Source organism: Nanorana parkeri, unplaced genomic scaffold (genome assembly GCF_000935625.1).
Source record: "Nanorana parkeri isolate BGI_ZX_2015 unplaced genomic scaffold, ASM93562v1 scaffold345, whole genome shotgun sequence".
NCBI lineage: Eukaryota > Metazoa > Chordata > Amphibia > Anura > Dicroglossidae > Nanorana > Nanorana parkeri.
Window position 1 is genome coordinate 223,095 of NW_017306613.1, and position 13,179 is coordinate 236,273.

The 13,179-nt window shown below is 43.0% G+C and overlaps 1 protein-coding gene across 1 annotated transcript in view; it reads left to right on the forward strand.

The window, feature by feature from the left end:
• FUBP3 (far upstream element binding protein 3) overlaps nt 1-13,179 on the forward strand; it is a 69,765-nt gene that overhangs the window by 2,357 nt on the left and 54,229 nt on the right. Inside the window, exon 2 of the mRNA XM_018558544.1 lies at nt 9,895-10,000. Within this exon, the coding sequence (XP_018414046.1) occupies nt 9,895-10,000 (106 nt within the window). The remainder of the gene's footprint in view (nt 1-9,894; nt 10,001-13,179) is intronic.

Here is a 13,179-nt window from a genome sequence, read left to right on the forward strand (position 1 = left end):
CCCCCCCCCCCCCGTCTGCCCTAGAGCTAACAATCCTCCTTCAGCTAATGTCTGACCCCAAGAGCTAACTCTCCTCTCTCAGCTTAAGTCTGACCCACCCCAGAGCTAACACTTTTGCCCTCAACTAATGTCTGACCCTCAGAGTGAGCACCCCAGTTTCCTTGGCTAATGTCTGACCCCCAGTTTCCTCTATTAATGTCTGATTCCCAGAATGAACACTCTAGCTTCATTGGCTATATCTGGACCCCAACACTTCCCCCAACTTATGTCTGACTTCCAGAGTTAACATGTCTTCTTCCCTAACCAATGTCTGACCACCGGATCTATTACTTCACCGTTCCCCAGCCAGTGTCTGGCCCATATAGTGAAAATGTCATCCTCCCACCCAGTGTATGACTTATACAGCTAGCACTTCACACATACCACATGGTGCGTGGCCCATAAAGCTAACACGATCTATTCAATCTGTATCTGCTCTGTCTGTGCAACCCATGTCTATCCTGCTGAGCTAACGGATAGTTCTTCCAACCAAAGTTTGACCTCCAAAACTAACACTCAGTTCCCTACCCGGTGTTTGACCCCCCCAGAACTCATGTCACCCACCCTCAGGGTGCCCACACACCTTACGATAATCGTACGATAAACGCGGGAAATCCCGTGATCGTACGATTATCACAAGGTGTGTGGAAGCCGTGCGACCTCTGCTACTGTAAGGTCGCACGACTTTAAACTTACGAACATGTTTGAAAACCCGCCAAGCATGGTACGATGTTCGGCCGGTGTGTAGCATGTTCGTAAGATAAAAGCCGGACGGGCCGGTGTGCGCAAGTGCACACTGCCCGTTCGGCATTGTTGTCATCGGAAGCCCGCCCCTCAGGGGTCGTGGCTTGCGATCATTGCAAGTACGATCTGCCTGTCCAAGATAGGCAGATCGTACGTTTTTTTAAGTACCTTACAACCATCGCAAGACAAAAGTCTTGCGATGGTTGTAAGGTGTGTGCCCAGCATTAGCCAGTGTCTGACCTACATAGTTTCCATTCTAATTGATGATTGAACATCAGAATTAATTCAATCTCCCAAAGGGATCTCCAAGCTAACATTTAATGTCATTCAGCCAGTGTCTATACTCCATAACCAACATCTCACTCAAGCTTTGTCTGAACCCCAGGACTAAACTCCATTCTCTAACTAATCAGAGCTGCTTAGTTAGCATTAGTTTCTTCATTACTTTCTGAGCCAGAGAGCCTACACTTCATTCCACACAAACCGTTTTCCAACTGCAGAGTTTTCCCTTTCCGTCCTCCACAGACATTAACAGGCATGCTTGGGGTGAGTTGAGCATGCATGTTAATAAAAACATTTTACAAATCTAACCACATTTAGATGTCTGGTCAGAGTTACACTTCACGTGTTTTAGGTTCTGCCAATTTCAGGAGCTCAGGTTCCTAGACTCTGAACTTTCTTGTGGTGAAAATTCAAGTCTCAGCACTGTTGTGTTATCAGTGCATGTTAGGGGCATACTTCCATTCTTCCTTTTTATATAAAGTGACACTTTTAGTAGGTTTGATGCTGAGCATATCTAATATGTAGCTGCTATGGAGCTCCAAATCACAGCATTTTCCTGCGGTGCTACCCTTCTCTTGGGTCAGGGAAAGCTTTTCTCTCAGTGCTGTGTAGCAACAAATCCCACCTTCATGGACAACCAAAAAGCTGGGTATTGCATATACTGGACTTGTAGTTCCTCAGCATCTTGAAAGCCACTGGCTGCCTGCCTCTGGGATATACACTAACAATTCCATCTCCTGTCCTCTCCTGTGCTGGCTGTCTTTACACCTTCTGCCTGGAATTGCTGGCTCCTTCCATATTTCTTATGTTTAACCTTTTCTAATTTGCTGTGATTGTTATACTGACCCTGCTGTCACATATTAACAAATAAAGTTATTTTAATGTGAATGTCTTTTTTCCCCTTTCTCTTACCTACTTCTACTTCATAATTGTTATTCTTCTAATGTAATTTATAATGCAGTGACATTGTCCTAAGCAAAATCCGGCAATCTTGCATAACGCATCACAAATTACCTACTAAAATCTCTAGAGACATGGCAGTGTTACTGTGTATGTACGATTGTTTGTTTTTTTTTGTTTGTTTTTTATAATACAAGAGCTGTGGAATATCATGTGCTTTACTTATGAGCCAGATAGGCAGTGTACCAGAACAGTTACCTGGGTGCCTAATGCCAGCCATAGATGCAAAATTGCAGTCAAATCATACTGTAAAATGTACCATAATTGTACATCAGCAGACCCTTTTAGGCACTAGCCTAAAGATGATATATTTCACGTGATAGATTCCCCCTCTTACACCAAAGATTAGTTGGCCGAATGTGCCTAGAGCAGCCTTTCTCAACCATAAGGTTACTTCAGAGGGGTTTTTTGAGCTGTGGTGGATATTGATTTCCCACCTAAACTGACCATCAATTTAATGGGTAATGCCCCTGTTCCGCTGGCCCCTGTTCCGCTGGCCCCTGTTCCGCTGGCCATGAATTTAGGAAGACAATTTTCACAGTCTGTCTTTTCTGTCCATTATTCTTTCTTTGTCATGATTATTATTGGAAAGTTTGTTGTATAACGATTTGCTTGCTCTATTAACTGATCACACTAATATACCATGAACTGTAGATATCTTTTTTAGCAGGGGTTACCTGGGAGCTGCAAATTATTTCAGGGGTTCCTCCAGGGTAAAAAGGTTGGTGAAAGGCTGGCCTAGAGACCTATAGTTTGTCAATTCCATTATTGACTGCATCAGGTGCTGATCCTTTTTGTTTCTAATTTTTCTTGGCCTGGTTGCTTGGTGTTCCTTAATAACATTCTTTACACTATGGGCCTTATGCGTGGAGATTGCCAAAATTAATTTTGTTTTGGCCCAATTAACTGGATTCTTCCTTTTCATGCTTTGAGAGCAGTTTTTACAGTGAAAAAGCCAATTTGTCAAGGTAAAAAGGTTCTTCTTAGACACTTGAAGTAATTTTAATGTGCTGTGAAAATACTTATGTCTACAAACACTGGCTGATTTCTTTACATCCCAATATAGTTCTGTGTATCTTCATTCACTGGTGGTTTTAAAGCTTGTTTAGAAAGTTTTGATATTACATTTTTCAGCATAGTAATGGACATTTTATAAGAAATAGGAAATTGGGCAGCATGTTCCATATCTGTTTACTGGCTCTTGGACTGAACTGGAATAACTTCCTTCTGATTCCTATATGATTTTGACAGCCCTAATTATGTATTGCTGTAGTATGCACACAAGCACTGCTTCCTATTAAAGTGGAAGTGGTGACTTCTACTACTACTACTACTACTACTACTACTACTACTACTACTACTACTACTACTACCGTATATACTCGAGTATAAGCCGTCCCGAATATAAGCCGAGGTACCTAATTTTAGCCAAAAAAACTGGGAAAAAGTATTGACCCGAATATATAAGCCGAGGGTGGGAAATGAGGCAGCTAATGGTAGATAGATACCATTAAAATACATTAATATTTATTTAAAAGAAAAATAACCTAGCTCTGTAATCTTATACTCGAGTATATACGGTACTACTGTTTACAATCTCTGAAAACCCCCTTGAATCCTTGGTCTTGGCCTAGACTTCTGGTCCCTTCCAGCGCTAAGCCCCTTCCCCAGGCGTTCAACTAAAATACCAGTGTCCTACTTTATTGCTTGCTGTAAACCACTATAAACTGGAACGGAACTCAAAAAGTGAAGGTTTGCTATGTTGTTGGGAAAATTTAGAATTGTTAATTGTGCCCAAGTAGTAACTTGAAAGTGTACCTTTTTTGTCTGGAATTCCTCCTGCCATATAGCCATACTCTCTTTGGTATATGAAGATGCCTAGGCACTCCTGTGCCTCTAAACCAGGGGTACATAGATTAATATGGAATATAGAAGCCAGATTGTCTAAGCCAGGAGCCATCAGGATATTTTTTAGGAGCCAACTCCATTGGCTATAGAAAACCTCCCAAAGGTAGGCACCGACTGTAATTTTTAAGACAAGTTGGCTACCTGGCTCCATGGATTTGCCAAGCCCTGCTTTAGCCTCACAGCTTTGAGATGTGCAGATATTCACTGCTGTCTCTGACTGCTAGTCTCGGAAGATTCGGTGATGTCAGTACTGTACTGCTGACATTTCTCTATGTTGGAGGATCTGACATGAAGAGGCAAAGCTATGCCTCTAACAAGATAGCCGCCTCAACACAGTGAGAGTGTAGTCATGCTAATGCAGTAAATGGGAAGAAATCGGCTGCAGGGAGACAACAGGCAATACTGGTGAGTGGTCCTTTGCCCTCTGCCCGCCTTTTATTTTTGGCACAGCTTTCAGTGCTCAGTTCTTATTTAACCAGCTAAATAACATAAGAAGGCTTAGAGCTAGAAGGTGCAAATGTAGACACACTGGGGGAATTTATCAATACTGGACCAGTTGCCAACATTGGTGGAATTTATCAATACTGGAGCAGTTGCCCATGGCAACCATCAGTTTCTCTTCAGTTTAAGTTAAGATTTGAAAATGAAAGATGCTGATTGGTTGTCGTGCACAGCTGCTAGAGATTTTGTCTGCTCCAGTTTTAATAAATTCCACTCACTGTCACTTTGCCCCCCAAATTGCACACCGCGATCCACACCCTTTGCCTCCCTCTTCCCCCGAGCCATTGCTCTAACCAAAACGCTGTCACATTGGGAAAGAAGGGGTTGTGCCTTCATCCCCCTAGGTATGGTCTGACATTTGAGCTTACCCAAGGTGGATCCCTGCAAGCAGGGGTGGTGGTGTATGTTGGTTACTATACCTTGCGGGCTATCGGGAGACGCACTCTACTTTGAACAAAATGGCAGTGTTGCGTCCGTTGACAAATCCTGGATGTAAGCTCGCTGCCCCAAGGGCTGAATGAGTGAGAAAATGCTCAATTTCCCCCATCCACGCTAAGCAGCATGGATGGGGGCTATTGTATTTTGACACCCAGCACCCACTACTGCCAGAGTACCTGAACAGTGATTGCATCTGATTGGCTCTAGTCACTATTCTGCTGAAAATGTTTGGCCTGACTCCTTCCACAAAGTCAATCTACAAATCGACTTTTGTTTAACAGAATGGTGCCGGCATGGCTGCTCAGATTTCAGCATAGTCAGCAGGACTCGGGTGAAATTCGAGCAGGTTATGGCCAGCTTTAAGATCCAAAGGAGCTCCACAGGGAACGATTGGAGGCTTATCATGACTTCCTGAACTCCAGCACTTTTACCAAGTTGGGAAACTCTTAATTACTTGACTTGGCCATTCCATGTCTCCAGATATTTCAGTCCAAAGGAAAACAAATCCGTTGCTTCTGTCAGATTCTAGTTCTCATTCAGTTTGCCCCATGCCATGTTGGCAAGTCCTAGGTGACATTAGATATTCAGCTGTATAGTGATATGTAGTGCTTTTTTGTTTTGTTTTTGTCTCGTTGCTTTATTTTCGCTGCTTCTTTATTTTTGAATGTTTCTAGTAACTATGATATAGCTTCAGAAGTTTGTGACTTACCCGATGGCTTCACTGCGTTTTCCAGTTAATTGTATCCATAAGGCCCCGTTCACACTGAGCGATTTATCGCGCTCTAATGCATGTCAATGGTGCTCTGTTCGTCGCGCGTCGCTACAACAGAACCCTTTTTGGAGCGGATCTCGGCACGATTCTACTTTGCTCAATGCAACCATTTGCGCAATATCGCGCAAAATGATAATCGCAATTTGCGGTACGATCAGTGATTGGGGCCTTAGTGTATGTATATTCAAAACCTTTACTGCCCTGTCAGGTTTTTGTTTTTTCATTTGCGGTCTGTGTGCTGTTGGAGATTTGCTTCATTCTTGTCACACAACGGAAAGCAAGAGGAATGGCTTTTGCCTTTAGAAGAATTTCGGTGACCGCCTTCAAATTTTGGACCAACTGTCACTTTCTATGCGATGACATTGGTTACCAGGAGAAATAGGGTGAATCTTCTAGACTATTGGCAATAAATACCTGACCATGGTCTTTACCCCTTCCCATTCTATCTAAAACTAGACAAAAATGTTTTGGTAATAGATATACTTTTAGGAAGGATCTCTAGGCACTGGAGCCTGCACCTTCAACTTCCAGTTGGTTAACCTTTCCATTCTTGTTCCAGTCTTCCGCTCTCCCATTTTCTGATCAGTTGCTTGAGAAATACCATTCATATTTACTTTTTGACAGGTGAGCTGTAGGATCATGGAGGGTACAGTAGAATGCTTAGTTCACCTCTAGGTTATCTGTCATAGAATGCACGTGGAATACGTTTTTTTCTTCTTAAATGAGCAATTCGGCATTGGGTTCCCCCATCTGAGTAGAAACTGATAGGATATCAATTTTGCTCATGTGGCTTTGTTCTAATTTCAGTGCCCCTGAATGTCACAGATGTTTGTAATCTTACCCAGCCCCATGTTCCCTTACTTGAGCTGCTAGCAGAAAAACAAAGATAATGTCTGGATTTGTTGACTTCTCTTGACCCAAACGTCACAGAAATACTGAGAAGTGCTGCAGCTGAATTACATTTTTCAATGGGGGTTTATTTTAACTCCAATGTGGACTAGTTTTTAAAAAGCCTTTCATGTAGCAATATAGTGGGGTTCCTGGGACCCAAAACTGTTTCAGCATTGCCATAGGTGTTACTGCTGGTCCGAATAGGAACAATTTTTTTGTAGACTTTCTTTATTAACGGCTTGTTCACACCAAGTGCAGAGCAGTTACAGAATGCATCCAATGTATTTCAATGGTATTTTGGGCTCTAGTTCACACCCCAGCGTTCAGTTCCGGTGCATGTGGAAACACTACTGCAGGCACTTTTTTTTTCTGGCTCTGGAGCACACCAAAACACACTGGACTACACCTGAAAGCCAATTTTAGGGTTTAAAAAATAAAACAACGGACCAGAACATGTAAAAAAAGAAAGTGCATATGCAGAAACTCATCCAGATCTGGTTTGGATTTGGTGTGAACAAGCCCTAAGGGCTTGGTAAAACTTTAACCTAATGTGTGTTGAGGGTGCTGGACAAATCCCAGTAGCTAGGTAGCCAATGCACCTTAAAAATGACAGTTGGTGTCTGACGTTTGAGGTTTTCTCTGGTGGTGGGCAATGGAGCTGGCTCCTGGATTAGACAGACTGGCTCCTGAATTCAGTACTTATCTGTCCACCCCTGTGTTAAGAGTTGAGTATCATTTTGTTTTACATGGTTCTGTCATCACCCGTGTGTTTTTCATGTGAGACTCCATTTTATATCATTTTCAGGGCAGGGACATTGCCAGGATGTCTGCGAGCTCTACTGAGGGTTCTTGTCTTCTGCTCTTTAGAGAAAGAGACGGGCCTTCCAATGAGCTCCTTATACCGAAAGCCCAGCTCTAGCCAAACCAAGAGTAAAGCTGGCCATACACTACTTAGATTTTTGAATGAAATTTTGTACAAAAGAACTTTTCTTTTGACTTTCTATTAGTTGATGGGGTCAAATCGACCGATTTTGACCATAGTGACAAAGATGAAGGAGCTGGATGGAAGATGTTTCTCTATTAACCGACATTCTCATGTGGTTTTCGTTCGGGGAAACTCCTTTTCATTCCAAAATCGAATGTTAAGATCAAATTAAATTTTGTTTGTCAAAGTGTCTGATGCCATTTACGGGTGGTAAAGAAAGCTCTTCCGTTTGGAAGTCTACTGGTGTGTGGCCAGCTTTAGGGAAGGTCTCCCTATTTCCTGTCTGGACAGTAAACGAGGGGTATTGCCTCTGCACCTTAAGGGTTTGAGACAGCAATACAAACCTGTTTTCTAGTAGAGTCATGACGGTTTTAAAATGCACATCCAGATTTGGCTGTATGTTCCTGGTCAGTGATGAGAAGTATGGAAATTAGTGAGAGCCAGTCAGCGGTTTTAAAAAGCTTGGCAATGGCACCTCAAATTTCGATCCATTAAAAGTTTAGGTATTCGCAACATTGGCATCCAGTGGCACTTTTACGCACCGGGCTAGTTAAATACTGGTTCTTTAGTAACCCTAGAATGAGTTTTTACCACTGAGAACACTTTTATGGTTTGATAGGAAGGCAATAAAAGAATTTTGAGCCTATTCTCCTTGAAACTGATGGCACCATCAGTTGTTGGCTTTAGTTTCACTAAAGCCACAAACGTCTAATTTCTGGTCAGTTGTTGGCTGTGGAAAACGCACACAATTACGATTGTGTGATTTTTCCAAATTGGACTTTGGCATTATCTATAGGCTCTTGAGCTTATTCATGAATGCAGTGTGTTATATGGCGTAGCACCCAGTTAGAATTTCTTTCTTTAGTTTGACACAGGACCCTGCAAGCTGCTACTGCTGACCTCCCCTTTTGAAAATACTAGTTCCCTGATTGTCATCCCAATTTCAGTGTTACATACTTGGAACAAGTTTTAGATTACTGCTCCCTGATGGGCATCCTGGTTCCAGGTCATTGTCTTAGTATTGAAGCCAGGGTCAGTCGGGGAACTAGCAATTTTCAGATGGTCAGTAGTAGTGCAGGAATCATTTAAAGTGTATCTAAGGGCTCCTGTTTGACAGTCTTAATCGGTCCCAATTACAGTTAATATGTGATGAACAAGCCTTATAAAGCTAAAAACAACCCTTTCCGTCACCTGGCTCACAGTGGGAGGGTTTCAACAGCAGAGGCAGGCAGTGCTGCCAATTAAGAAAGAAGTGGGCAGGACTAGATGTAGGCTGGTGCTAGTTGACAAGCTACAAGTGAAAATGCTTATGGCTACACCCCCTGCAGCATCTTACCGCCATAACATTTTTTCTTATAGTGCAAGCAAGTGCTATTGACTTCAATGGACCGCCATGCCCCCTGCCGCCCCACAACAAAGTGAGCCGGCCGCAATGCAATCCAATGCGTTCTGGTCTCGTGTGAACGGGCCCTTAAAGCAGAACCCCATCCAATTTTTCACGTTTTTGATGGACCAGGGTTCTCGTGTTTTTATTCTGTTCATGTCCCTTTTCGGGAGTTCCACCCTTATCTTGTGTTCTATTTTCAACTGAACAAAGTGAGGAACAATGCAAAATTGTATGTATGTTACTGGAACATGAGTAAGTACGAAGGCTCCTAATGAAGAGACCTGTTCTGCTGAGAAAGTGGGATAACACTCAAACGAAATTAACGTTTTGGTGATGGTTTTACAGAATTTCTGCTCTTATGACACACACCGGCCAATACTTGCACTTTCCCTACCGAACCGAAGAGAATAAAAATCTATTTACTGTTAACTCTTGCTTTAGTATGTGTGCGTCTTCTTGGCATATACAGTAGGTCTTCGATCTGTCTCCTTAGACAGAACAATTTCCCAAAATTGGTTTTCAATTCTGCATGGTTTTGTCTGTTTCCTGTTGTAGTGATGTGGAAGATCGCATAAAGTGTCTAATCTGAAGGTCACTCAGCCAGATTAACGAGAGCGGACTAGTGTTGCTTAGATCCCTTTGTGTCACATTGACTTTTATCTACCTGTATGCACGCAGTCACTGATCTAGCATCACACTTCACTATAACGAACACAGTTGTAGCTTCTTTCTGTTAGAATTCGCTCACCACAGCAATAAAATGCCCAGCTGTTGTAAAGTCATTTGCTATATTCATTTGGAGCCAAGCTGAATCGTTGCATCTGTTGGATCTCAGCTGCAAGCCTGTCGGTGTCACCACCTGTCGCACACAGGAAGTCCTACCTTCGGCTGTGGATTCACTTTAGCCAGAACGTCTGAATGTAACTCTACACTGGAATCATACAGACTCTTGGGGCCAATGCCTTTTCCCCATTTCTTGTTTTACAGATTGCTGCTAAAATTGATGGAATACCGCATTTGAATAATGCAGGATCACTTGTGGACCCGACTGTGTATGGTTATGGCATCCAAAAGAGACCGCTTGATGACGGAGGTAACGTAGTCTGTTTCATTTTACTTGGTTTTGTCGCACTCTTTTCCAGCTTTGAATTTATTTTTTATTTTTTTACTGTATGTTCTTAAAGAGCAGTCCTAAAATGTTTCAGGTTTTGTTAAATGTTGAACTAGCACTTGTGTGCTAGTTGCTTTATTTCTTAAGAGTACCAGCAGAATGATTTCACTACTGGAGTCTTTGTCTGTTAAGGAAAATGGTCAGCTCACCCAAAGCTAAGGGCACATGCACACCAGATGCAGTGCGTTCCGGCCCGATTTTGGCCAGAACGCACTGCCTCGCATTGCTGTCGGCTCACTTTTTTGTGGGGCAGGAGGGGGCATGGCGGGCCATTGAAGTGAATGGCACCGTAGCCACGCCCCCCGACTGCAATGCGATCGGCCACATGGGATTACAAGGCACATTATGCCTGCAGCCCGGTGCGATCAAAATGCTGCAAGCACTCCTACCCCACAAAAAAGAGAGCCGGCCGCAATGCGAGGCAGTGCATTCTGGCCAGAATCGGGCTGGAATGCACTCCATCCGGTGTGAACGGGCCCTAACACTTGAGGTTTTGGAAGATCCTAGAGAGTTAAAGTATATCTAAACGCAAGAACAAATATGTAATGTATAGTAAATTAATAAATGTGTAATATATTTGATGTAATGTATTGTAGCTTACCAGTCCTCAGATGTGGAGGCTACATAAGGTTGTTTTTTGTTTTTCGTATTGCTTAGGCTAAATATATTTTCAGCAAGTGCAATCAAATACCAGTTGATCCTGCCAGAAATCCAATGTGCTTGTTCCTTCATATGCACTAAACTGACATCTTAAACCGGGTTATCAGCTCTTACCAGGTCTAGTCTGTAAATTATAGCACACCCCTTTCTAATGGTGATGAGGGCGGGGGAGGTGTTTCAAATCCAGATTTGAACGATTCCATTTTCCCAAATTAACTTGGGAAAGTGGACTTACCCTTTAAACTTCATCTCGAGGCATTTACACACCATGTTAAAAGAGAAACCGTTAATCTCCCCTTTCCCCAGCACCCTACTCCTAAAAGGATGAGTTTAACACTCGGGTACTCATCAAAGCCTCTGCTTTACGTTGCACTGCATTATGTCCCAAGGAACGTTGACTGCAGTATCTAAGGCTGGGCACACACCTTACAACCATCGCAAGACTTTTGTCTTGCGATGGTTGGAAGGTACTTAAAAAAAAACGTACCATCCGCCTATCTTGCATAGGCAGATCGTACTTGCGGTGATCGCAAGCCACGCCCCCTGAGGGACGGGCTTCCGATGACTGCAATGCCGAACGAGCAGTGGTGCGCTTGCGCACACCGGCCCGTCCGGCTTTTATCTTGCGAACATGTTCGTAAGTTTAAAGTCGTGCGACCTTACAGTAGTAGAGGTCGCACGGCTTCCACACACCTTACGATAATCGTACGATCGCGGGATTTCCCGCGATATCGTACGATTATCGTAAGGTGTGTGGGGACCTTAAGCCTCCTCTGTTGCTGCATGTCAATTTTACTCTGCTGTCCCTTGCCCGCATGTGCACAATTGGCTGCTGGGTTTAGGACCTGTGTGTATGAGAACCTAGAGAAAGTTTTTCCCTTAGTACTGCAGTGCACAAAGTATGGCTTTCCCATAGGAGTGAAAGGGGGCGCTGCGTGTATGCGCTCTTTTTCAGGAGAAATGTTGTAGTGCTCGCTGCAGGGCTATACTTCAGCCCGAGCCAAAGATCTTTACTGTATAAGTACAGTTGTCTCTTGAAGGAATCCACAGACGTAAGTGTAACTTGCACCCTACACTTGCCTTCTCTATAGCTTGACAACAGACAGCCTTGCACGTGTCATAAAACAGCCCGCTAAAATGTGTTGTGTATTAATGTGGTTGCCGAAGCGCTTGGTTTAGCTATACAACGCTGGCTTGTGTCCATAGTACACAGAAGCAGGGTGGTGGCAAAGGCCATCGGGAAGTTTGTGTAAAAGGCTCAAACCTTTTGTGGCACAAATCATTTCCTTATAAACAAACTTAGATTTCAAAGTGGAGCTCCAACCAAAAAGTTTAACTGTTGAATAGAGATTTGATTTAGAATTAGGTTTAGGATTTTTACAGATATTTTGTGCTGTCCTGGAGGTAAAATTCCACTGTGTATTCTTTAATGAGAACAACCCTTTTGGTGTCCAAAGGGACAGGAAGTGATGAAATTGTCCCAATAGTGCAACAGTGAAAACACTATTTTGGCTCTTACCCTACCCCGAAATTATCAGTTTATGAATACAGGCTTGTGTACACACTTTTGCACATGGCCCCCCTCTGCTATCCACCCAATGCTATATTAGCACATGGTATTGGTATTTTTTAGGGGTCCGGTGACCCAAATCTGATATTTTAGTTTTGTTAGACCTGTTTTATGCATGATTTCTTATTTGCACATCTGAACAACATTGGTGTTCTAAATTTGCTATAACTAAATGTCCATCTTTCCCTGAACCTGTCTGAAATTCCCTTTGGGGGGGAAATGTACCATTGGTTTAGAAACTGCCCTAAATTATGAGTCCTGATCTTTGTTGCACCAACCACCAACACCAAAAACATCAGGCAGCAATCAACCTGCTAGTTACTGGTCACTCTGTTTCTGTTTAGTAGATTGGCGCTTGATGTCAGGAATCTTAAGTGCTATAATTTTCAGTATAGTATTTCTTATGCCAAACGAAAAAAAAAAAATGACCCCAAATAGGGATGCACCGATACCGAGTATTTGGGCGAGTCCTGGTATTTTCCCGTCCTGGAACTTCCAGTTACAGGAAGCCGGACGGCGAGTCATTACACGCTGCCCAGCTTCCTGATTGGCAGGGAAGCCAGTTTCATGCTCCCTCGTCACCAGGGAGCATGGAGCAGCCTTTCTGACCATTACATGCTGCCCGGCTTCATTAATGGGACTTCAAATAGCGGTATTAAGTATTGGTTAGTACTGAAAAAAAATATCCATACTAGATACCGTAAAACCGGTATCGTTGCATCCCTAACCCCAAATATTCTTACTATATAAAGTAAACCTCTAGCAGCATCCACACTGTGTGCTGAAGTGCATCCAGCTCAGTGTGTCTGCCTATGTTTTGCCTTCCACTACGTTAGAATAAAACCCTTTCATTGTAAGAATATATCTTTTA